The sequence below is a fragment of the Coturnix japonica genome, chromosome 5 (assembly GCF_001577835.2).
Source record: "Coturnix japonica isolate 7356 chromosome 5, Coturnix japonica 2.1, whole genome shotgun sequence".
NCBI classification, from domain to species: Eukaryota; Metazoa; Chordata; class Aves; order Galliformes; family Phasianidae; genus Coturnix; species Coturnix japonica.
The window spans coordinates 35,632,881-35,659,843 of record NC_029520.1 but is presented as its reverse complement, the minus strand read 5'-3'; the positions used below and the strand labels follow the sequence as shown (position 1 = coordinate 35,659,843).

At 37.9% G+C, this 26,963-nt stretch overlaps 1 protein-coding gene across 1 annotated transcript in view; it reads left to right on the top strand.

Annotated features, from left to right (window-relative positions):
• Positions 1–26,963, top strand: part of SPTLC2 (serine palmitoyltransferase long chain base subunit 2) — a 58,898-nt gene that overhangs the window by 2,592 nt on the left and 29,343 nt on the right. The window contains exons 2-9 of the mRNA XM_015865192.2: positions 7,932–8,126; positions 14,944–15,098; positions 16,051–16,199; positions 16,513–16,637; positions 17,300–17,393; positions 19,894–19,999; positions 20,818–21,037; positions 22,684–22,810. Of these exons, the coding sequence (XP_015720678.1) occupies positions 7,932–8,126; positions 14,944–15,098; positions 16,051–16,199; positions 16,513–16,637; positions 17,300–17,393; positions 19,894–19,999; positions 20,818–21,037; positions 22,684–22,810 (1,171 nt within the window). The remainder of the gene's footprint in view (positions 1–7,931; positions 8,127–14,943; positions 15,099–16,050; positions 16,200–16,512; positions 16,638–17,299; positions 17,394–19,893; positions 20,000–20,817; positions 21,038–22,683; positions 22,811–26,963) is intronic.

Sequence of the window (26,963 nt, the reverse complement as noted above, 5' to 3'; positions counted from 1 at the left end):
CTTTTTTTTGTTAAAACAGGAACAGTAGAAACGGTTGAAGAACCATCCAGCAATTAAAAGCTGTGGAAAGTTAGTGAAAAAAGCGAGTAACTGCTGACCCTGTGCACAGTTAAGAGTGTGTGATTAAAACAGACTGATCTTTAACTTCTTATGCTTTATTGTAATACCACAGTAGGTAAGATGAAGGTCTGACATCCCGCAGAGTATTGTCTTGAATTGAGGAAATGAACACAGCTGAAAGAAAGAAAGAAAGGAAGTCAAGTAAAATAATAGTGAAATTAGCTCTCCAAGTTGTGTGTGATTCTGCTTTTTCTGTTCTTCTGGTCTATTGGCGAGGGAGCTATGTGGGTTCAGTAGATAAAATAGTACTGAAGTGCTATCAAGGCACTTTGGGAATAATACAGAGTTCTGTGGTACAGTCTTAGACTGGAATGTGTCTCTCCAATGCAGTGACCTTCCCTAAAACAAACAACTAATGATTTTTTTAAAGATTGTGTTAGAATAAATAAATTCGTGCTTAGAACAGGGAGCTGGGGGCCTGTTTAGTAAGACAAGATGCCCTTATTTTCCATGTAAACTTATTGTAATCTGTCTGCTACTCTGAATGGAAGTTCACTAATGTGTTTTTTCTGGACTTCTTAATTGAGCTTCTCACATTAGGACGGCTTCTCTTCTAGTTTTAGACATCGCAGAAGAAATAATCTCAAACAAAACAAAAAGAAATGAATATAGTGTTTAGATTTCAGGTTCTAAATTAGTTGTGCGTAGTTCTTCGAAGTCAGTTACATAGGAGTTGGAATGATACAGAGAACTTCTAAATTTCTGGATGATTTTAGGTTTTCATATACTGTGCCAGTGATCTCCAGATAGCGTATTGTATACATCCTTTAGTAAACAGGGTTTCACATGACTTCCTCAGGAAGGGGAGGAATACTTCAATTAAAGAGAGGGGGATGACTGAGAAAGTTGAATTCCTTTAAAACTGCTACAAGTTCTGAAGTCTCACAGCATTAACGGCACCATAAGCTTTTGTCTAGTGAGTTTGGCATGTACATGTTGAACACAACCTTTGTGGTCCTGTGAGCTTCCAATTAGTCAGATCGCACAAAATCATCTCACAAAGCACTTCAGGGTGCAGTTGAATGCTGGCTCCGTCCTCATTTTATAGATGCTTTTGCTGGAATCAAAGGAAGATCAAAAACAAGAATCAAGAGGCTGAGGAAACTGAAGGACATGAGGTATGAGGAGAGGCTGAGAGCTGGATTTCTTAGCATAAGGGGGAGAAGGTCCAATTAGTTGGTTGGAGGTTGTAAAGAAGGTGGTTCCAGGCTCTTGGAACTATGTGGCAGTAGGATGAAAAGCAACAGACATTATTTGGAAGAATGGGAAATGTTGACTAGATGTTAAGGATTTTTTATTATTCTTTTTCCATGAGAACAGTAAAAGGAAGGAGTTCCCCAAGAGCTGTAGTCTGTCCTTGGAAGTGTTCAAGTCCAGGTTGAATGTGGCCCTCAAAACCCTGCTGTGCTCAGACCTCCTCTGAGCTGAGGATGGACATGATGGCCACTGGAGGTTTCTTTTGACCTGAGTTATTCTGTGGTGGCACAGATAAACTCATGGACTGCAGGAATGTGTCCTGGGTTAGATATGAGTGTTTAATTCTTGAACCCTGATAATGTAGATGTTAGGGTTTTCAGCATGTGTTCTGAGGCTTGTGTCAGACATGAAGAAATTTATTACATTCAGTCTCTAGTTTGGCTTTTTGATTAACTACGTGTTGCATCAGTAACGTAAAACTGAACTGAATAGAAAATTGGCTGACCTAGAAAAGACTGTGATCTCCTTCAGGTGTTTTAACTGACAGAGCTATTTCTGAAAAAGCCCATCTGTGCATGAGGATACTTTCCTAATACCAAATGTAATTACAAAAGTCTTTGTGGAAGGAATAGCTAGACAACATCTTTCTGGCTAAATGTGTATTAGAAGCTGTTATATTAAATGGGTGAATGTAACATCAGCGTCAGGCTTGTCTGAAAATCTATTTGTCCCTACTAATGTAAGAACAAACCCACTGCTAATGTAACTGGCTTCTATTAAATCCATGTGTGGTACCCAGGCCAGTTTGAATAAAATACTGAAATTATGCTGGCACTACCATTTCAAATTAAGCTACTTCGTTCCTTAAATGCTCTAATAACATTTTATAACTACATGTAACATCACTTTTTGTTAGTGCAACTACGTGAGTGGTGTCATTTTGCAACAAGTTGTTTTCCTGTCTTAAATGTACAGCAAAAGCTGTTTTTCTTAAATAAATGTCATACTTCCAATCTCTTGGTTAGAGAACTAAAGCTTTATCTTCATTTTTTTTTTTTTCTATTGGCTTCAGTTTCTGTACAAGGAGCATAAATTGGGAGCCATGATGAAGATGGGGGCAAAACTACCGGCCCTCATTAGAAACATCATTCCTTGAGAAACAACAGTTCTGCCTTGAAAAATGCAGCCTTGATGGCTGTTTATAGTTGAAAAGGCAGGAGCTGAGATATGTACTAAGTGGTAGGTGTTAGTGTTTGTAAAAACCTGAGAGCCTGTGGTTTGGTGTGTTAGTGATCCACTCGACTTGCTCTGTCTTTGAAATTCTTCATTACACACTGAGCTGAATGTAATTAGGGCATGTTTTATCAAAATGCTGTATATGTCAGCCCCATTGAACGTATTAGATAAGATAACGTACTGGATCTAAGGTAGCAAGATAAACTATCAGGGAAAAGTGTATTCTCAGGAGAGTTCAAATGGTCAGTTACATATATAGCTCAGTACTAACCACAAAGTAAAAGAGCCTGAATTGTATCATTCACTCATTTAGAAAAAGGAAATATGCATTTAAGCTGTGAACGTGTATGAGGGATTTGTACTTTTTGTGTGGATGTGATGAGGTTATCAAAGGAGTGTCACATTTGTTGGGAAGTAATGTTTGCGGATTCGAATGTTTGATAATCCGTACCTACAAGAGCAAATATTTAAGTGGGAATGCACTGGAGTGATAAAGTCTGCCATGAAAAACAACTTTTTTTTTTCTTTGTGAAGGATTAAAATGAGACTCAAACCAAACCAGTGCCTTCTAATTTTGGTAGTGAATCTTAGTGTTTTTTACCATAGCGGCAGCTTGAGATGTGAAGGCTAAGAACAAAGCAGCACAAGAAGAAAGTCTGGAGGTGACAGGGAGAAGTTAGTGCAGAATAAGTTATAGCTCAGATGAAGCTGCCTCTGGGAGGTTACCATTCAGTGCTGTCGTTTCTTTTGTTCTGATTCTCTTGATTCCTTATAACAAATGTGACTGCTTTTTGAGGTCTTTCCATCTGTTACCTGTAGTTGATAGGATTCTTTGACAAAAATAAGAAAGCAAGCAACTCTGAGAAGTAGCTTTCTACTATACATCTAAAACCAGGAGCTGCTTGTCTCCTAGTGAAACGCCTGCAGTATGTGTGGTACGTGTCATGAGAAGCTGCTACATTTTAATAGGAATCTTGCAAAGATGTCTTCCAGTAACTTTTAAGGTGTTTATATAAAGTCAGCTGGGCTCATCTGACTTTTGCTTTTCCTTACGGCAAGAAGTAGAGCAGTCTCTTTAATATTAGCATGTTGTGGTTTTCCTAGCATAGCAGTATAACTGCTTATGGTGTTCACTGTTAAGTGTGTTGTGTGTGCTGTGCTTCTGTAGCATCTTCTCTGCCTGAAGCATATGCTGCTTGTGCAGGATATTTACCATGGCAAATATAATAAACAACTTCACAAGATTCATTGATTAAATCCTGTTTGTGCTGTCTGCAGTAGTGTCTGTGCATGTTCCTGTGCTTACACATGGCTTTTGTCTTCTTGCAAAACTTCTCTAATGCTTTTGGAAGTTTACGTGCTGTCCTGCCCTGCAGTCTGAGTTTGGCTTCTTGTGCTCCTCTGTATCTGCCTGTTTCTATCATTCTGCCTTTGATGAGAGGAGCTCTTAGACAAACTGGCTGCTGCCATAGGTGTAGCAGATACACTGAAAACCTATTCTCCTATTGACCTTGAGAAATAAGTTTTTTGTGAACAGATATATGGGTTCAGAATAATGTTAGCTTGATGTGTGACCTGTTTTGGCTGCTGGCAGTGGGAACTTAATACTGAAATCTGTTTCTATTTGCTTGATTCTTTTTCTCCCTTTAGTAAATCCATGACAGGGTGATGTATGGAGGTCCTTCTCCGAAGACCTGTCCAAACTTAGAAAAAGAACCGTTGTGGAGGGTGCAAGTAAAACAAGTTTACTGTTAACGACTTTTATCTATTGCGTTTTTCCCTTATTTTGATAACTCAGATAGCTGAGGTCTCTGCTGGTGAAACATGCAATTAACTATGTATCTAGTTGTGAATTTATGCTTAGTGAAGTTCCTTAAATGAGAACTATGTCTGTGTAGAAGACACTGTTCTGTCCCTGATGTCAGATGGCATGTCATCATGCTAAGAGATACTGATGTGTTATGTGAGAATTTGTTTTGTACTTGTCATTGAAGAATGTGCCTAAATTGAGACAAGAAGGAAAACCTTTCCTTTGTGGAGCTGGAGTCTGGTTCAGGTGGTCCCTGAGCTTAAGGCACTGCAATAAGTGATGTTATCCATAGGACAGAGTGTTTTTTTAAAGCACAACTTTGCACTGCACTTGGGTAAAAATGTAAGCTAAGGCATGCTCACACTGTGTATGTGTACGTCCATAATCCCATCCTCTGTACGGTGACAGTATCATGATAATTGTAGGGACTCTATGTAGGTCACTCCTAAAGTAATGCCTCCTATTTATTTCCATGGAAATCACAACAGTTACAAAGAATACAGTAACACTACTTGATAGAGGAAATTCTCAGCTACGGGCTTTTTTAACCTAGTCACCACCATCAGCTATTTGTTGCATTTTCACCAGTCATGAACAAAAGCCTGCACTCATCAAAATCTGTACCAGTGGAGGGCGACCTGCTGTTGCTGCAGCTGAAACACATCACTCACTGCCTCACTGTGCTCACATCCACTGTTTGGTCTCTGTAAGCATTCAACAAGCCTTGATGAATATCAATGGGTGCCACTTATTCTACATGGTGGAATTCAGTGGCACACTTTTGCTTTATCCTCACTCCCATGTCAAACACTGTTTTGTCAGGCTGTCCTCCTGCTCTCTATGAGCACAGTGGTAGAAGAATAGCAGGAGGTGAAATTGATTTGTCTTGAATGGATGCTTGAATTCCTGAAAGAGTCTTTCTGGATGCAATGTTACTTTTGACAATGAGAGGCAACCTTAATTTTAGCATTTTTCACAAGCAGGGGCATCTCTAAGGAGAGAAAAAGTGTTACATGCTGTTTCTGATTAGAACTGATTTATTTATTTATTCATTCATCAGTAGCTATTGGTGATTAACCAGTTACTACTGTTAGGTTGTAACCTTTCATCTCTTCCAGATGAGTATCCAATCCAGTAACCTGAGAAAGGCATTAGAAGCTTTGATGTGATCTCCATTTATTAGATGCTAAGCCATTTGAGTTGTCTCTGCCATCTGTCTGCTCCTCCAGAAATGAACAACTTGTAGACAGCTACAAGTAGTAGATGTTACACATCTCCAGAGTAGCTGCTATTCACAGCCCAGGCTGTCAGCCTGAGGACACCAAATTCAACTGTAATTCATCAAGTTTTGAAGTTGTAGAAACTTGGGGGCTTTGCTGCATGATGTGGTAAAATTGTATGGTTTCTTGAATTAGAGCTACTGTAATAAAGTTGAGAGGCTTTGAGAGTGTTAAGGAAGAGAAGGCACTTGTGAATTTTTTCCTTTGCAGGGTTGGCTTATGGAGTCTGTTAGTTGTCATTTGCTTCTACCCCTCCCCTGCAGCTGTTCATTCTTGTTTGTTGAGATCTCTCAAATGAGTTTGTGGAACAGCAGGGTAAGGATTGTTAGACTCTAATAAATAACTTTCTGCAAATCATTGTGTTTCCAGCCTGCATCAGTTCCTTGTTGCTGGAGAGATGCTGTGCTGAAAGTCAGGTTGGCTTTCATTGTGCAAGCTAGAGGTGGTGCAGATGGCTCAAAGTGGGAGTGAGTGGGACAAATGGAGATGCTTTGGTTGGCACTGCTCCTGAAGAAAACATACTGTGAAACTCTGGCCTTGATAAAACTTTGAAATTGCCTTCATCTTAGCTGCAGTGTAGTAAGCCTGGGGGGATTTCTACACTTGTCCAAAATTTTCTAACTTAAGCCATCACTGTAGGCAGTATGTTTTAAAACTACTTCAGTATTAAACCTTGCCTCAAAGCGTTGCAATTCTGTTATTTACATCTGGTGTAAGTGCAGCTGCTAAAATACATTTCTACAATATATTTATTTTGGTTCTGTGCATGTACCAGTTCTCAAGTCTTCTCAACCACAGTCACTACATTGAGAAATTCTATATTGCTCTGCAACCAGCTGGATGTGTGTTGGCAAAGGAAGGAGGTAGAAATTGGTAGTGGGTGAAAGGTAGTGTTGAAGGTGACGCTCAGTTATTGACTGCATAGCTATAGCCTGATTGTATCTTATGGAGCTTGCTTCTAAAAAATAAACTCAAGTTAATAGTACCAGGCCTGAAATACGGACTTGCTACAGCATCTGGAATGAACAGATGTTGGTTTCCAAAGAAAGTCTTGTATGGAAAGCACGTGTGCTTTAGTTGATTTGTTAACTGTCACAGAAGTTACTTCATCTACGGCTTCCCTTCCCATTTGATCTTATGGACGCTATACTGAAATGACCTGTGGTGTTCTGCTGGCTATTGTTATCCTTCCTTGATGTATTTAGGATCATCCTTTCCCATAAGTGTTGATGTTTCTTTGGTTAGAATATTTTAAAATAGAGTCCTTATTATGTTTGACTCTAAACTGAAATTTGAGTACAGTCCAGAGAAATTCAAACATCATCATTGACCCAACCCTTTTTTCACTGTACTGTTATTATTAATATAGCAATTTATTGAAGCTTATCTTGGTTTCCTTCTTGTCTTCTAGCCACTCCCCTGCACATCAGGCAACACCCTACATAGTAGGTTTGGAGCTCAGAAAGTTCCAGAATTACATACCAATAAGTAGCCTAGTTAAAACTATGACATTTTTACAAATGCAGTGTTACGTTGGGTGAGAATTTGCCTTGTTATTTCAAATATTTTCTGTAATCGTCACCAACACAATACATCAACTGTACTTGAGATGTGCACATATTATTCTTCAGGAGATAGCTTTTAGGTAACAAAATGATGTGCTGTGTAGATTTCATGCAGAAAGCTTTGCTTTGTTCTGTGTTCTGACATATATGCAACGTTGAGGCTACATATACAAGGAGTTATTTGTCTGTGATGCCATGTCCGCCACATGGATGAGTACAGTGGTTATGTCAGCATCATTAGGCTTAAGGCTATGGTGAAACACAGAGGATACTTGTTTTCTTATTGCAATGTAGGCTTCCAATAGCAGAATCTCATTTGAGTATTGTCTGGTTTTTTGGATTTCATAATCCTGAGAATATGTTATTTATCTTATAGAACTGTTTGTTTCTGGATTTCTGTGTGTTTTCTGTTTGGTTGGGTTTTTATTGTGTGTTTGGTTTATTTTTGTTGTTTTTGTTGTTGTTGTTTTTTCCCCTCTGTAGTAGATCTCTCTGCTCCGTGACTTTGGTTATGTGAAAGTCTTGATGGACGAGGAGGCTTTTTCAAACCTTGTATATGGAGACCTACAGTGTTTGTCGTGAATAAGCATAGCTGGAGGAACTTGGACTTGGGCTAGGGAGGGCAGAATGAGTTACAGGATCAGAGGGATTACTCAGAAATGCCCATTTGATGTTCCTTGAATTAGTATCTTACAGCTGCCTCTCTTTAAATTTTTGCTTCAGATAAATCACATCGTGCACAATGGAGGATTATACAAGAGGCCTTTCAATGAAGCTTTTGAAGAAACACCAATGCTGGTTGCTGTGCTGACCTATGTAGGCTATGGTGTTCTCACTCTCTTTGGGTATCTGCGAGATTTCATGCGGCAGTGGAAGATTGAGAAGTGTCAAAATGCAATAGAAAGAGAAGAACAAAAGGTAAAGACTGGGAAATTTCAATGTGGGAAATTATGTGTCTGGGGTTATAGTTTAAGAATTTATTTGCAGAGCAATATTGTTCAAAGTTTTCTACTGTTCTTATATCCTAAAGGCTCTGTGTGTTATGCTAGTACTGTGGTGTGGTTCAACAAAACTGTTTTCTTTATTTGGGTTATTTTTTGATGGCATAGTTATGTGGTCTAGTTTACTGGAAAATACGTCAACAATTCAATCAACATATTGAGCAATGCCTCAGCTGCAGAAACAAGGTAAGAAACACCTCATATGCCAGCACAAGCAGCAAGAGAAATACTTCTTGAAGGATCTGTCTGGAGTTTTGCAGCAGCTATATGCTTTCTGATGCTGTTCTGGTGGCTGCGTTTTGATGTGGAAACATTCTCTCCAGCCTAAGTAGCTGCAAAGAGAAGCTTGCAGTAAGAACCAGAGCGTAATGGATGATTTAATATGAGATTCAAAACAGCAGTGGGTTAGCTAGTAAGTAATTTGAGGCACTGACTCACTGATAGCATTTAAAAAGAATTTTAAAAACCTATTAGTGAAAGGTTGTTACTAGTTAAAAAGTCTTGCCATCTCCAGCAGTTATATCTAATACAGATAATCTTAAATTGTTTTAAAAGATTTTTAGAGGCCTTTAGTCCCCACTCAAGTTACTGCTAAGGAGCTGCCACTTAAACTGTCAGTTTGTAAGCTATTTCCTGCTAACTCTGTGTGAGCTGTCGTAGCATAGTGTGAATACCAGTGAGCTTTTCTCCAAAAGTCAAAGTAGATTGGTTTACTCTTGCTGACCGAGGTTCTGTTTTTTTCAGTCACCTTGGGGAACACATCCAGCTTACGATACCCCAGGGCAGTTTGTTTTCCCCTTGCTGGTTTCTGGTTCTTTGGGCAGCCACGCTGGCAGTTGGAATTGGCTAGCAGAAAATGAGGATTGGGGGGAAGCAGCTCAAGAATGTGAACAAATTACTAAGATAATGTAAGGGGGGAAGACAAAATAAGATTTATTTTGAGGCAGCATTAGGGCAAAGTTTGTATCATGCTGTGGTAGATGAGTGAAGATGCAGCGTCAGTACCTAAAATGATTTCGTGGTTGCTTCTTCGTATAAGTAGCATGTGGTAGGTTTAAGCTGATTCATGGTAAGGCACATAATTCCAAAACAGAAATATTATTTCAGGAATTTAATGAGGAATAGATACTTAATCTTTGTGAACAGTGCAGGAAGCTAAATTTATACTATTTCCAAAACTGATTTCTGGAATCCAGAAGTAAAACTTCTATTGCCTTTCAATATACAATATCTGAATGAATTTTGCAAGCTAAATCTCCATGTATAACTTAATGTGTTGTTTAATTTGAGCTACTTCAGTTTATATCACCTGAGAATATGATACCATTGTATTTTTCTACTTATATCCTGGAAATGCAGGAAAGATGCAGGAAAAAGCAAACAGCTGCAAAAAATATAACAGTGCCATATATTAGATGTTTAAATATTTGTACTCACGATACTTGAATACTTGATACATTAGAAAGAGGTAATTGAAAGATTGATTACTGTATTTCTGTAAAACTCTTGTTCCCTCACCAAGTGGGAAAGGTACCCGCTTACAGTAGCCTATGAGGGTGGTGATAACTGTAACAAGTGAATGTACAGAAGATCTCAGGCAGCAGTTCTGCTCTGTAGGTGAATTATTGATATTAGATTCCCAATAAAGAGGGTCACAGGTAACACAAGTAGAGAGTTTGTTAGCAACTGATTATGTCATGTCAAAAATAAATTTAACCACTTTTAAATTATTTTTTAATAAATTAATTCTAGCATTGCATCTTCCCCTGAAAGGCTTCTGCTTAACAGGTAAACTTCCCAGACAGATGAATTGAAACTCCCTGTATGTTGACCTTGGTTTTCAGGGAAAGCTGCATGTGCTGTGTTTTTGTTTTGTGCACAAGATTTCTGTGGATGGTTCTAGTGAGAAGCACCTTTATCTGAAGGCTCTATTTGCTGTGTATCATGTCATGAATAGGCCAGTGAATACTGCATATGAATGAAAAATAGGAAATCCTGTTTGAAAAGGTTTTGGTGTGAAAGAAATGCCAGTGTAGCATACTTCCCTCAATCACGTTTTTAGTGCTTAGGTTGGAACAGCTATTTCTGACACTGGGCAAATAGAAAAGTGATCACGTCAGGTCTAGAATATACAGTACTTGACCTCACGTTTTGGTGCTCTGAGCTTTTTTTGTCTCCAAATGAATCGATGGCAGCATGTTGCGGTGCATCCAGTGTAGGAGCCAGGTTTTACTTTGGTACAAGGGGATGCTCAATGACTTATTTAGAGACATATTCTCATTTTCACATACTTGAATCTGTCAAGCAACTGGCTGACAGCCCCACTGTCTTTTAGTAAAAAAGTACAGAAACCACCATGCAGGAAAAGCTTAAAACTGTTGTTTTTAAAAATTAATATATTAAATCAGAGAAGCCCCGGAGTAGCTTCTAGCAGATTTCTGTAACCTCCTTATGCAAAGGACTATTTTTATTACATGAATCTTTACATGAATTTATTATAATTTTCTTAGCAAACGAGAAAAATGATTAGCTTTAGTTTTTTGCAAGTTTATAAAGCACTTTGTAGGTGAATAGCTCAAAGCAAAAGCATTGAAAGTAACTGTGTAGATGTCCAGTATGAAGATGTTCTGTGTGAGCAGAACTAAATTACATAGTATAAGGAAATGTTCCCATACAGGGCTGAATATATGTGTCCTGAAGTCGTGGAATTGAAGCATATGGATATTTTTCGTGGTGTGTTTCTGAAAATGATTGTAGTTAATAGTGCTGAGCAACCTTCAGTCTGCAATGTGGTTTTAGGAAAGAAAAAAAAGAGGGATGAGGGAAGGAAGGGAAGCCTCCCTATTTCTATTGTTTTGGAGAGCACTTTATTTAAGAAGTGAGAGCTTTTCCTGAAACTGTTACATAATACTGTGTGCACCAGAACTAGAAAATGAAAGTGGATGAAGATAACTGGAAGAATAGGATTTCCAATGCATTTATACCGGGACTGTCTCTGACAGTAGGTAAATACCTTGTAACTTATTGGAGAGCAGCACAAAGCCATGAATGATTTTAGGAAAAACTAATATTCATTCACCAGTACTACACAAAAATGTAAAGGCTTTACTGGTGCAGATTACCAGGAGGGAGCAGTCTTTCTATTTTGGCAGCAGTTAAAATATATCCATCCATCTAAGCTTTTCCTGGAAACCGGTATATGTAGCATATCCTGGCAGGAACATTGGTCTGTTTTAGGCATGGGTGAGTGGAAAGGCTAAAAACTGTCACCCTGCAATCAGGGTGTGTGTGCTCAGTTTAATCGAATGCTCAGTTGTTACTTTCTCAGTAGTTATACTTGTGGTATTTCATAGGTAAAACTGCTTTTACACTTATCCTGATCTGATTTCCCTACTAATTGCATTGTCTACGTTGTACATGGAAGCAACTGAATACGGGTGCTAACTCCTTTATTGTACTTCCCTGTGCTTGGTAGCTTCCCTGTGTATTAATATATAATTAATTAATATATAATACTGTCAAAAGTATTTCTGGTATCTAAAGCCTTCAAACATTCCTACAGTTGGATTTGTGTGAACAAGTACGTTTGGGGAGGTAAACTGAAGACTTCAGCTCAGGGTTGTCATAGCGTCTGTGTAACACTGTAGACCTGTTGAGAATGTAAAAGTAACCCACAGTTGCTGCTGCACTTTTTCACGACTCACATAGCAGTGGGATGGAACCAGCCTCTTTTTTTGTGTGTGTGTTTTATTAGGGAATGTGTTAGGTGAATTGCAGGTAAGCCTTGTTGGTGCTCAAGGCGCCATCTGTTAGCTTAGGTGCAGTGCTGTAAAAACTTGGCTCTAAAAGCAACATAATTGCTGTGTTTGCATGTTACCATGCTCCAAGATAATGGTTACAAAGCTCTTGTTATGACCTTCACTTGTATTACTATTTTACAATATGGTGAAATCTTGGATTTCCAAGTTGCCTGTGCTAAGGTGCTGCACCCCAAGGGGCAGTTTTATTCTTCCCTTGCTTCAGTTCCTTATTGAAATTGCTGTATTTTTCAGGCTTCTGGAAGATCTCTTAAGTTTCTACATCTAGAATTGTTTTACTAGTAATGTTTCTAGGTTTTTAATGCTTCCATAGTACCCCTAAAAAGTAAGGCTGATGTCCTGCATTGGATACGAGTGCTTTTACTCATAATTTGTTCCTTGAATTTCTGTTAATTTTTGAAGCATGCTTTTTTTTTTTTAATCTTATGATAATCTGCAAGGTTTAAAGAACTTCACAATAAAGTCTCTTCAGAATCTAAAAGCTGTGCTGCTGTCTTTTAAGATCGTACTTGCGTTATATCTTGGTGGTGTCAGCTTGTGGTGGGTGCATATCTTTCTCTCACCAGTTGAACTTGTTAGTCTTCCTGCTTTGTCACCTTATGTTTCAAAATAAAAATGTTTTATCTGATTAGAAACATGAGGTAAGATTGGGCTGTATCAGCCCAGGCATATCTGCTTGAGTTAAAGCAATGACTAATTCACAGCCTCCACTCCTAGCCAAGGACCTTGCTGCAGTTGATGGGTCACATAGTTAATGTGCTTCCATAACTATTGTAAAGCCAAATTCTTATGCAAAGTGGTTAAGAAAAGCTGGAAGTGGTTAAAATTATCTAAGATTACAACTAAACTTAAGTTCAAATCTCTTGAATTTTGATTTTGATTTTGATTTTTTATTTTTTTTACCTCCTTGCTTCATTCACCCCTATGGAAGATGGTGTAATGGAGGCTTTCAGACACTTACCAATTAACTATTTGGAATCTAAGTCATGAATTGGGATCTTAGTGTATTGCTCCAAGTACTGTTGTGCTCATCACCACTTTGTTAGAGTAAAGTAGCTATGTAACTTTTCATATATGAAGTAAGCTTTTGGATGTGTTTTTTGTTTTGTTTTTGTTTGTTTTTTCCATTGCAAAAGGGGCGAGTTTGTTAGGGCTTCAAGCCTGAAACCTACCATCCTTTTAGGACAAGGAGATACTGAAGGTGAAGCAGGTTAGAGTTGTGTTACTTCTTCAGAAAACTAATGATTTTCTGGAGGATTACAACATTATTTACTTTCTACCTTATTAATCCAGTTTGACAGAAGGCCTTCAGAGAAGACATGGCAAAAATGAGTGCCAAACTGTACTTGAGTGGAAGAAATAATTACCTTCAGTGCATTGTAACTCTTTGAAATCTCATTCCCATTGCCTTCCTTTGCTGAAGAAGGGCATAGAATGACTTGGGTTAGAAAGGTCATCTAGTTCTGACACTCCTGCTGTGGGGTATTGGGGCCATTAGACCCCATCCAACCTGGCCTTGAACTCCTCCAGGATGAGGATCTACAGCTTCTCTGGACAGCCTGTGCCAGTTATCATCGTCATCTTCTGAGTAAAGAATTGTCTCCCTAACATCTAATCTAAATCTTCCCTCTTCTAGTTTAAAACCATTCCCCCTTGTCCTATCACTTTTGGACTTTATAAAAAGTTTCTTTTTGTTGATTTTGTGAAGGAGAGATCACAGGCTAAATTTTGTTTTTCCGTTGTTGTAATGATGAAAATACTGTTTTTGTGCCTTTGTGGCATGTCATTATGTGTAGGCAAATCTGAAGGCAAAGAAGGTGCAGCAACATCTGCCTAGAAGCTGACTTTCCTGTGCATCTTCAGGTAGGAGGATGTAAAAAGGTGAATCTAGATTTGTTTAATTTAAGCTGAAAGTTGTGAAACAACGAAATGGGGAAGGTAAAGGAAAACATACCCTTCATTCAGTTGAGCATTGCAAGTAGAAACTTCTCAGTTCTTATTTGTGTGAATTGGTATTAAAGACACTGGTGTAAATGCTCCTAGTTTTGCTTCTGTGTTAGAAATATCAGGCACTGATATCTGGTCAGACATATTCTGTCTTATCCCTCCACCTAAAATAAAATGTCTCTCTCTGTATTTTCATTCATGTTGTGAAAAACAGGAAGAAATGTGATACTGGCTCTTACCCTTGTCATAAATCTGCATTTTCCTTTTGTTGAGTTTTACATAGGCTTGTTTTTGTGACAGTAGCAAATGAATTATGTATTCTTATCACCACTGAATGTCAAACTTCCTTTAAATTTAAGGGTAGTAATGGAATCTCATGACTTTCAAGTATATTAAGTAGGCCTGAAAAACATGTTCTTGAGTGCTCAGATGTCCTTGCTCTCACACTTAGTTTGACATTCTTGTGTGTCGTTCAGTTTTCCTGAAGAACATTGGAAGGGAAGCTAGAATTTGGGAAACTCGTGCACAGAAATCCTATGGGACTTAAGTCATGATAAGCTGTGGAGAACAGAGGTGCCGTAATGGAGTTTAATTGTTTGGCTTCTGAATAAAAAGATGTGATAAGTTCCAACAATAGCTCTGTAATAATAGTAATGCTGCTTTATTATGTGCATTTCTTACAAACAGAAAATAGAACAGAGTACCTCAGCTTTCTCAGTGCTTTCTTGCTTTCAGGTAATTCTGTACTGGTATGTTTTTTGAGAAGTAATAATACTGTGTTTAACCAACTGCAGTTGGGATTTTTTTTCAGGACTTAAGAATGAAGAGTTCTTAACTTTTTCCTGCATTTTTCTTGATTTATTTTATTTTATTTCACAAATTACACTCATTGATTCAGAAAACACCTTATTCCCCTTATTACCAGTTTGCTGTATTGTATTATTTCCTTTCATTTTTGGTGTGTTTCAGGATTTTGTGCCACTTTATCAAGATTTTGAGAACTTTTACACCAGAAACCTCTATATGAGAATACGTGATAACTGGAATCGTCCAATTTGCAGTGTGCCAGGGGCCAAAGTGGACATGATGGAGAGAGTTTCACATGACTATAACTGGACGTTCACGTGAGTCACATTGAAGAAAAGGCTTCCAACAGCTACTTCTAAGTATGGTCTTTAAAAGCACATTGAAGGCTTTGCAGTTAAAGGAGCAGTGAATTATGTTTATTTTACATCTGGCCACTGAGATGATTATATAATCTTCGGTGTTAACACTTACTGATGATTCTGCATTAAGATTTCATAGGTCTATTCCAATAGTAAAACTTACGCTTTTGTGTGTGATGCACAGAACCTGGAACAGGTCCTTTGGATTGCATTACTTGATTTTTTTGTGCTGGTTTATAATCATCTAGACATTTGATGAAACAAAACCAGAAATTTAAGGATAGATGTGTTTTGTTGTCTTCTGGTTTTGTTTCTATTTTTAAATCGGAAAAGACTTAACACAAAGCTTGACATTAAGAGTTCTGCAGCATGGTATTTGGTGAAATTTGTTGTATATTTCCTTGACTTTCAAGGACAAAATAATTAAAACTTCTTTTTCCGCTAAACTTCTTTAATCTCCTTGTCACGTAGCATTAACACAACAGTGCCAGATGTGTTTCCTTTCCATGGTCAGAGGATATCCTGCTTGAGGGACTGCCAAGTTAACTGATCTAGATATCTTATTTTCTAATTGGAAAGCAAATAGTATGTTCCTGAGTTGGAGGGGGAACCGTGTCAGAAACAAAGTGTTTGAAAATCCTGAAGTAATATTTGATATAATAGCATAACTGCCTCTTTGTATAGACTGTTGTGGAGACTTCCATTTTTAGTTTGTGACTATGGAAGAGGGAGAATATGTTTTTCATTGCTTGAGTTTGATAATGAGAATCAGTGCTGAAAAAAAAATTGATTGCTGATTCTATGGACTTTTTAATAATGTTTCAGTTCATACTCTATGAAACTCAAAGAGTCTTCTGGCTTAGTTCTACAATTTTGTGTGTCCTAATTTTTTAATGTTTTTTAAACACAGGTACACAGGGAGAGTAATAAAAGGTGTTATTAATATGGGCTCCTATAACTACCTTGGATTTGCACAAAATAATGGAACTTGCCAGCAGGCAGCAGCTAAAGTTTTGTCCCAGTATGGAGCTGGGGTGTGCAGCAGTAGGCAAGAGATGGGTAAGTTGGAAGAAGATAGGATGTTCCTTCAGTGTTTGTTTCAAAGTATTTAATTTGATCTCAAATCTTTTAAACATGACTTGTTCCAAAGCTGGAACTTTAGGCTATAAGCAAAAAAGGAACCATTATTTTTGTGAAGATAAATTGACCTTCTAGGTTTAGTTTATACAGCCCAGCTGTTGATTTGCTAATGTTTACAGTGTTTCTCTTTAGGATTTTGATTAAAGGCTGTACTGGTTGATGGAGATGTTTGTTGCAGAATACAGCAACGGTGAAAATTTTTCACTTTGAGTTTCTTCTATTTTATGTGCAGGAAACTTGGACAAACATGAGGAGCTGGAAAAGCTAGTTGCCAGATTTCTAGGTGTGGAATCTGCAATGGCATATGGCATGGGATTTGCAACCAATTCTATGAACATTCCAGCTTTAGTAGGCAAGGTATGGCTCAAGTTACTGGTAAGAGCACATCTAACAAAGACTGAGTGGGTCCAGTTTTCTAACTGGACCCACCAGATCTACTTGTCTAATTATTTTTCTTCAGTGTTAGCACCTGCAGTTATTCTCTGTGGAAATTGTAGGTCGCAGGAAGGATCACTAGCTTTGCAAAAACCTTTGGGCAGCAGCATCCTAGAGACCAATAGCACTCCAGATCTTGAAAGAATGGCTTAGCATGTTATGGCTTGCTTCCTCAGGCTACTTGTTAGTATACTAAATGATGGTTGATTGCCTTAAAGGTATTTTGATGCTCCTGAGATACTAAGAATTAACTGTCATTCTGCAAGACTTCAGTGGGTGGTGAAACAAGCAATTATTTAAGCTAATGGCAGTTGTGCATCTTTATTTACCACACTGAGGCTGCAAATCATTTCTTAGCCAGTCTTGCCTGAACCAGCTGCATTTATGTTGATTTTTTTTTTTTCCTTTGGTTGTTAGGTTTTGGTTGTTTTTGTGTTTTTTTTTTGTTTGTTTGTTTGTTTGTTCTTGAATTATCTCCGAGCAGTTAAGAGTTGAGAGGTGTTGTGTCAGTTAAGAGTTGAGAGGTGTTGTGTGCTTGCCTGTGAAACTTTTTCAGTATCTTTTTCTTTCCCCTTCTGAATTAGGGCTGTCTAATTTTGAGTGATGAATTGAACCATGCGTCTCTAGTGCTTGGGGCAAGACTATCGGGAGCAGCTATTCGAATCTTTAAGCACAACAGTAAGTATCAAATGGTGCACCTTGCCTTTCTGCTGGGTCTTCAGATCAGATGGAAACTTTTCTAAATTTTCTAATAGTTGGAAATCCCCTTTCATGTAAGAAATCAGTCGCTGGTTACCTTGAAAGGTCAGAAGTCTGCTGCTACTATTTAGTCCGTGTGAGTTGGAAGTTATTTGATGTATTCAGTCTCAAATAGTAGTGCTTAGATCATTAAGCTGGGCTGACTTGCTCCTCTGCAAATGAAGAAACCACATTGCTCTCTGGCAGGCTTACAGGCAGTAGTGTTGTAATGTAGCTTTTTGTTACCTGGATAGCTCAGCACTGTTAAACTCGTCTAGTAGTCCCTGTAGCATATTAATTTAGTCTTGTAGTAGTCTGGGTTATGATTTGACAGAATAGGAAAGTTTTTAACTTTAGGACCAGGTGCCAGCATGGTCCTACATCAACAAAACCTTAACTATACAGATGTCATGACTAAACTTGACAACTATGTGTTCATATAGTGTTGTACAAGGGGGATTTCAGGACATGAAGCATTTGTTAACTGTTACTTGCTGTGTGCATTTTGGAAACAGATACTTAGAATTGTCGTTTAGCTGGTTTCAGCCTCCTCCTCCAAAGGAGGCATTGTATTTTTTCAAACTAAAAAAAGACTTCCTTCCTCTAAGTCTCAGTGAAAGACGTAGCATCTTCCTAATCCATGAAGTCATTACCTTCATTCTTCAGTTACTCGTAACTCGTAGTGCACTTTTTATATTATCATTCTCTGAGATCATGTTGACTCTTCTTCCTTTGAAATCTCTGGTGGTGACAGCAAAGCTTGGGTGACTCTATTTCATTTTCTTTCCTTGTCCTACTTGGTGGTAGATCCTTTACTCTGTTTCTTGTTTCTTTAGTCTTTTTTGCTCTTATTCTCTATTGTTTGAGTACGTTTCCTTAAAGAAGTACAGAGTATACTGGTAACATTTCATTATTTTTTTTTGTTATTTTTCTTCATCAGTCTTGATTACAGCACAGTTTGGTTGCTGGGCAAGATCACAAAAGCTTTGCATTCATCTTCTGTATTTATATAAGCATACCTCTGAATATTGACCCATGTTCCAGAATTTTAGGGAGCGCTCATGGAAATATAGTCCTGGGTATTATGTGAGAAGGACTTTAAAGTTCTGTCACTACAAGGAAGAACAGATGTGGAATTATATTGTACAAACTAGCAGTGGTGACACTATGGGTTACTCTAGAAACTTTCTGCATATTGAGGATCCATGGAAGAGAATGGAATAGCAGATTATAAACTGCATGTGTTCTCAGTACTGTCTTGTTATGGTCTCTGTTGCTTTAACTAATCTCATTTTTTCCAAGACACTCATTATTTTTAGAAATTATTTTCATTTTTTCCCTGCCTCATTGTGCAGTTTGTCCTTTTCATTAAGGTTAGGCCTATTTTGCAGTCCTTCTCTTCTGTTAAAGATTAGAGCAGACGACTTTTATTCTAGTATTTTCCATAACTGTGCTAGATTCATCCTTTCTTCCATGGGAGAGATATTGGAGACAGATTACTCCACTGGTTATTTGATATGTCTTATTCTGATTACTAACAGTTTCTAACAGTTAAATTGACCTATTTTACTCTCTACATTCTAGTTTAGTTCTGGTTCGTAAGCTCTGCTTGCTGCTAAAACTGTTTTAGTCTATCAGTCGTCTTTTCATAATTTATGCTCTTTTTTTGTGCCCTTGTATTTCCTTGTTTCTTGCTCATCGTTTTAGTTTTTGTGATTAGATTACTGCCATCTCTGTTCCTTCCTCACTACTATTTTTTTTTCTTCAGGACTGATTTCACATGTATGCATTTGTTCATGCTGTTAGGTCTACTTGGATTATGTCAAGTGTTTTTAGCCAAACCTAGTAAGGTTTCAGATTACACATCTACTAACATCATCATCTATCTAGCTTCTGGTATGCTTAGTATTGTCATCTTTCCTACACTGACTCACCCTTTTTCCTCCCTGTTTGTTTTTGTAGCTTCCCATTCCACACCTTTTGTCTCTTTGTCTTTTGAACAGAAAATCCTTGTTCTGCACTTTGGCCAATCTTGTACTTTGGCTGATTATCTTTGAGCTTGTTCCTTATTGACTTATTTCTATACCTAAAAACACTGTTGCCCCTTAGATTCCTTTCTCTTCTCCTAGCAGAGATGCCTTCCTCCAGTGCACATTCATTCTTCCCCTGACTTCTTACTCCTTCTTTGCAACTTGTGCTACCACTTGTACTTTTAATTTAGGATGGTCAAATTCTTCACTGGAGTTCATATAATCACTCTGTCCCTTTGATTTCCTCTATGGGCCTGCAGCTAGATGAAGCCTATGCTTACTGACCTATGTATGATCTCTCTTCCGTACCTAAGCAATTTGTGTGTTTTTGGAGTGTTGCTATCTTTTGTCATGTTAGAGCTCAAGCCAGTAGCTGTTTCGGTACCATTTAACAGTAATTTCTGGTGCAGATATGCAAAGCCTGGAGAAGCTGCTCAAAGATGCTATTGTACATGGGCAACCTCGTACACGGAGGCCCTGGAAAAAAATTCTTATCTTGGTGGAAGGAATATACAGGTACAAACTATTCTTTATATTCCTAAGACCCTCTGCATAAGATCTAGCTGCTTAGTGTTCAGGTTCCTTTGTCAAATCAAACTGAATATTATCACTTCAGTTATTTCACGGATCTCTTATCTGAGATTAAATCCAAGTATGTATGCCTCACATCCTAAACTTTCTGTTGCTAGAATGGTAGCTGCACCTGGTATTATCACTGTGTTCACCACATCTAGATCAGGTTTTAGAAGTTAAACTAAATTGATATTCATATCAGAGCTGAGGTCTTAATGAGGTCTTAAATTGCTTGTCTATTCCATTCTTTCTGAGCACAGTGGATGATGCTAGTGTGAATGGAATTATGTAGTGTGAAGGTTTTTTGTAAGTGTGTAGATGTATGTAGTAGGTTTAGCTGATTGGCATTAAAGTCATTAATGTGACTTTCAGCACAAAAAAGTTCAAGTCTGTTCTTAGCCCTAAAAGCAATAAGCAAGTAGGATGTCAGATCAAAGTACTTATGTTAGAGGGGAAGTAGAAAAGGGATAATTCATTTATTAAATCATCAGTGATGATGTTCCTTTGCCTCTTATTGCTACTGCTACTACTTTTTCGGTATGTCAGCATCCCAAAGTGGTTAAACGGGCAGAATATAGTTACTTGAGCACTACGTACAAAGAGGATGTATTTTTCAACTCTGCAAAATAGAAATTCATGTAGGAGGTTCTATGTGGTCTCAATTACTAAGAGTAAAGAATAGAAATTTTAGTGATTTCTGGCTCTGCAAAGAGAACCCCAACCATTAAGTCAACTCACAATTAATTTCTGTTTCTCAACAGTATGGAGGGATCCATAGTCCGTTTGCCTGAAGTGATTGCCCTTAAGAAGAAGTATAAATCCTATCTGTACCTTGATGAGGCTCATAGTATAGGGGCACTGGGTCCTACTGGTCGGGGTGTAGTGGAGTATTTTGGTATGAATCCTGATGATGTTGACGTATTAATGGGAACATTCACAAAGAGCTTTGGTGCAGCTGGAGGATACATAGCTGGCAAAAAGGTAAAAAGCTGAAAATCTTATGGTTGTTTCAGGCTGGTGTTATAGTACTTTATTAAGCTTAGCCTAATGGAGATGATTTCTTTTGGATTTGAGCAGTTTGCTTTTGAAAAAGACTTCTTTGTATGTATGGGTACTGATTCTTTTCAATTGGAGGGTACTACTTTAACATACTGGCGTTTGTCAATCTCTTTGTCTAACTACCTTTTGGCAGGGATGGTGTAGACAGATACATGTGTCCCTTCTTGTATCCTTGCATGTTTATTACAGAGGAGACTTATAGTAAACCATTACTTCAGAGTAAAACTCTACTAATTTTCCTGTCAATACAATAGCTGTTTAGATGCAAATAGTGACATACTTCACTTCATCTGAATGGGGATGGGACTTATAGAAGTTCCCTTCTGAGATTTTACTGCAGTTGTAATGAGTATGACAGAACTTAACCAAAACAAAGCACCATCTTATTCTTTTTTCAAGGTATTGGAATTAACTCCCTTGTAAGGTGAAGCAGCCAGGAGTCCTTCATGGTTGTATTTTAGGTACTCTGAGGGATTGCTTCAGAAGTAAGAGGCCTTAAATGCTCCTGCCTGGGTTATTTCGAAATCCTTTTACAACTTTAATTTAACTCTGACTCTGGGCAGACAATCATATAAAGGTGTAGAATTGTTCAGTTTTATAATATGTTCCCTGCCTGTGCTGTGGACAGGGCAATCTTAACAATTTGATGATGGAGTCTGTCCTGGCATTTGTTCTGGTTTTTGTGATATTTTACTGGAGTTGTCTCATTATTATGAAGGATTTGGTTACAGCTAAACAACAAGCAGCCTAGATCTATGGTCTGGTGGTCTTTTGTTCCCATACGACCTGTCTTTACCCTCTAACAAATCTAGAATTTGTGCAGGAGTGGTAGCCTTGATTCTTTCAGTCTTAAATAAAGCAAAACATGTAATTCATGTTGTGCTGGTAAATGGGAGAAATTAGTGTTTTGTGACCTGTGCCCTGTTTGGTGATTTTCATTTTATTTTATTTTTTTTTATGGGTAAGCGATTATATTGAGCATGATGCCCCAATAGATCCTGCTTCCCACTATTTCACTTTTTTTATGCTCCTATGGTTATAATAAATACTCTCAAAACAACAGTTTGCATACAATTTGAGTAATGCAAACACCTTGTTATAATCTAATGCTGTTGTTAAGCAAATCTGTCATAGTTGCTTGTCTTTATTAATGGATTTTCTTGCCCTGGGACATAATTAGAATTATAGAATTACACAGGTTGTATAAGGCCTCAAAGATCATCAAGTCCAACCTCAGCCTAACTATAGTACCCTAACTAACAACCCTCTGCTAAATCATATCTCTGAGCACTGCATCCAAACAGCTCTTAAACACATCCAGGGACGGTGACTCAACCTCTTCCCTGGGGAGCCTATTCCAGTGTTTAACTACCCTAAGGTGGTCGTGTCTCTGCTGTTGACACTCGACTGTTCATTACTTATACTGTAAAATAAGTCCTTGAGCTACCTGTTCTCTTCAAGGATGTTCTAGAAAAGGGTTGTTGTACTGGCCTAGCTTACTGTGTCATTAAAGCATTTCTCTGGAGGGCTGATAAAGCAGTATCTGATGACCTCTTGTGTTTTGCTAGGAGCTGATTGATTACCTCAGGACTCACTCTCACAGTGCTGTGTATGCAACATCACTATCACCTCCTGTTGTGGAGCAAATCATCACCTCCATGAAGTGCATTATGGGTGAAGATGGTACAACTTTTGGTGAGTCTTTGCAACATTTAAACATGTGGAAAAGGCTAAACAAAACTTACTTAGAGAACCCATTCATGGTTGCCTGTTAGCTCATGTAGATTTACTATACTATTTGGCATATCAGCCTAATAAAGGTGTAAAGCGTTTCCAGCTCAAGGTAAGTCATTCTAGGATTACACAGGACAATATTGTTTTGTATTGATTTTTTGCTTGTTCTGTATCCAGCATTTCTAGTCTTCCTCTTTCTTCCTGTTCTTCTGTCTATTGTTATTTTCCTAATACTTTTATTTTGTTTTATATTTTACAGTCTTACTTGGTTACTAGAAGGGACAGTGGTTTTGATTTTTCTTCCTTAGTATAGCTTGATGTTTTCACCTTGGTTAAAGTAAATGAGAACATTTGAAAGATCTTTTTTTTCACTTGAGAACCTAGAGGCAGAATTCAAGATCAATGGATTTAATACACCAAGGAAGGCATATTCAGCTTCCTTGATTCGACTTTTTTTTCATGATAGATAAGAAAGGGAACTCTTAATTCATGTGAAGTCCTACAGCCAAATTTATGCAACTTATTTGCCTGATAAGTAGAAGTTTTTTTCAGGAATGGAATAAGTGACTTACACATCACAAGTGCAGGCTGCCTTGAAATGGAAATTGCACAGCAATGTAGAATACTTTTCCATCTTCGTTGGTTCTTAAAATGTTGTGAGCAGCTCACGCAGGATGTCAGTGTAGCTCACTGAGAATCTCTGTGCCTTTCAATTCAGATACTCTTAATACATTCAAGCATTTGAATTCTCAGTTACAGAAGTTTCAGGCATCTGGCCACAAGGTGGTGGTATACACTGATGAGCTGTATTTGCTTTTGGATTTGGATAACCTGGTCAGTTAACTTAGCTGGTAGCTCCTAATAGTGAATTAGTATGCTTGTTAAATAACTTTAGAATCCAAGTTTTCCCTGTTAATGCCCTCAGAATAGATATTAACCTAGTGTCAAGCTACCTAAACAGTGCTTCATCTTGCCGTCTTATAAATGACTGAGCTCTTCTTAGTTAATGATCTGCTCAAGTGTTGATTGTTTTGGTTTTCTTCCAGTATCTGTTTGGCTTAATGAAGTGGAAAAAAGAAATGTGAAACAGAAATCAGTTACAAACTATGGCATTTTTGCCCCTTTCTGAGGCTGCAGTATAGTACTGATTCAAGTTGTGAGAAGGGAAGCAGTGTCCACACTATGCCTTTCTCCTGCCATAATGCCAGCAAGACCCATCCATGCTGAAAATAGAACCAAAGCAGGAACCAGTCAGTTAAAAAATAACCTTAAACTCAAAATACTTTTTTTACTGTGTTGATTAATATGCACATTGAGCTATGCCCTAGTTTGGTGCATAGGACTTCATGAAGTCTTCATGGCTTCTTTATCTGCCTGCTTCTGTTCATCACATGGTACTTGTAAAAGTAGCCATTCTCTGTGACATCAAACCTTTGTGGAAACCTGTGGTTTCAGATTAAGATGGGTCAGTAGATGAGGAATATGTCATAGGAAATAATTTGTTTTTATGGACAAAAGATTTTTGTGTATTACTTTGCAAGAATAAGTTAAAATTCTCTTTTGTGTTTAGGACTATTTCTGAATCTAATGAAACATCTAGAGACTGTGAACTTTCAGTGCAAGGCATTGTAGTTACTAAAACTTTACATAACTATTAAAGAAAACATCTAGTTTTAGATCTTTCTAGCAAGCTGCCGGAGAATAAGCGAAGTATTTGTAATAGGCAGCATGGACAAAATACAGATGCTATGAAAAGTTGAATGGCTGTTCACAGAGATCTTAGAACTGACAGTCTGCAGATATGCTGCCTGAACTGGGACAGCGGTGTATTGTGTTTTGGATTCATTCAGTTCAAACTGATCTGTTAATTCCAGGTACTGTTGATGCATGTTAGTGACTATCGGTTCTCAGTCTCTGAAAACAGTTACAGGAACACATTTATATATAAATGCAAGTATATTACTTTTCCTTTCAGACAGACTGTAAAAAACAGTTCAGCAGACAAAATGATGACAGAGCCCTTTTTACTGATTCTTGATAAAAGTTCTTCCAGTACTTCTGAAACTCTTCTAGGCTACTTGTTTACTGTAGTACATCTGTCCTATTCTACTTTGCACTTGAAGGCCAAATAAAAATGAAAATAAAACATGCTTAACTTGGGATCATTTTGATAACTTCTTCAGCAGAACAGTCCTTAAGAGTGCTGAACATCCTACGCATGTTGAACGTCTTTGGGGAACTCTCCAGTGTTAATGTACGTGGTAGTGTCACAATCATTACATTTGACTCTGATATATAGTTAAGTAGAGTGAGGAGAAGGGATGGAGAAGACCTCTTTCCATGAGTGAATTTTTGGTGCTGGTGTTCCAATTTCAAGTCTTTATGACTGAGCCATGAACAGGCAAGCGCTGCAGAAACTTGTCAGTGGCTCAAGGGGTGCTTCTCTTTCTCTCTGTCCAAATCACAAAGATGAATAAGCTATAGCTGGTTTTATAGGTAGAGACATTCTCATAATAATGATAATAACTAGGAAAAAAAAACCAAAAACATAAGCAGCTTTTGGGGGGTTCACAGTCATTATACACTAACTGACAAAGTGATTCCTGGAATGGGGCTCTGGGAACTTGTAGGGCCACTTAGTTCTTGCCATTCCCATGGCATTTGGGTTATTTAAATAGACTGGGGAAGATGAGTCACCTGGTGCTTATCCCAGTACATTAGATATCGTTAGCTTTTATGCTATTAAGTACTTAACCTGCTTTGATGAATTTTTTGGACTTGATCTATTTGAGTTGAAAGCTAGACTTTTCACTGTTACAAGCTCACTAGGGCTAGGAATTCAGTTATCTTCTTTTTGTGTATGAGATAGTAATATATCCTGTGCAACTGGGGTTCTTCTAGCATTGCTGGTTTTCAAGACCCAAGCTCTTTGTTGCCTTGATAATGTTGCATGGGGACAAATCGGGGAAAAAAAGAACACAAAGTAAAGCATAAATGCACAGGCAAATTCAAACATGCAATATGAAGCCAGGCTAGAGACTGGTTAACCTGCGTACAAGTTTACCGTCATCCATTTCATTTTCAGGAGGTAAATCAGTGCCATACTAAAATAGCATTTGTAGAATAAGTTCTGGAAACACCTTGGACAAGATAGCATTTCAAATTTGCGTGAATGTTGGCTTCAGCACTGTATAGAAAACCAAGTTTACTATCCTACATAACTCTAAAGGTGTAGACAATGGAGGTGGAAGTAGTGCAGTTTGTCTGAACTATAGCCAATTAGCTGCATGTAGTTTGATAGGTGTTTGTCATCTTAGCACCTCATATGCAAGGAACTATTAGTATATCTGGTCAATTTTATTAATTTAAAAAAAAAAAATTCTAATCTTGCTGTTGTTGTATGCAGTGAACTTGAGCTGGATCAAAAAAAAGTAGTGTTAAACCAATTATTGCCAACAGCAATTAGGATGTACAGCTGTGTTGGCAGGGAACCGTGAGCCTAACTCAACAGTTCAGAAGGCTGGATCATTGCTGTATTGTTGATATGCACAGGAGGAACCATGCTGGAAACAAAACTAAGCCTGATCCCTGGAAATTCTAGGAGAGAAGAGACTGGAATTAGTATATTAACCTCCGTATGTTTAATTAGGCCCTTGAGTGGGAATATATGGCTTAAACAGCTACATCAGCTGCCTTATCAGTAGGCTTCAATTCAGGCATTCTGTAAAAATTCCTCTTTTCCTTGCAAAAAATGATCCAGAAATATCTGCAGTCATAAGATGTGAGCAGGAGCGAAGAAATGGCTCACATTGTATTAGTTGGTGTAGAATTCTAAATAACATATAGCAAAATTGTAAATAAAGTTTGTCTCTTGTCATTAGTAGCAGTAGACAACCAAATGGAAGCCCATCTGCTTGAAGGGGGAATCAATACTCCTTGTACAGGCTGTGGTTGAAAATGTTCAATTAGAATTAAAATCGTTTCATTTGAGTTTCCTCCAATAATGCACTTGTTAATGAGGTGTTAAATTATCACCTTGAGAACCCAGGTTCCAGTCAAAACTAATTTGAGCAAAGTGAAAACTTTTTTTGTTTCTCCCCTTGAGAATCTCAAG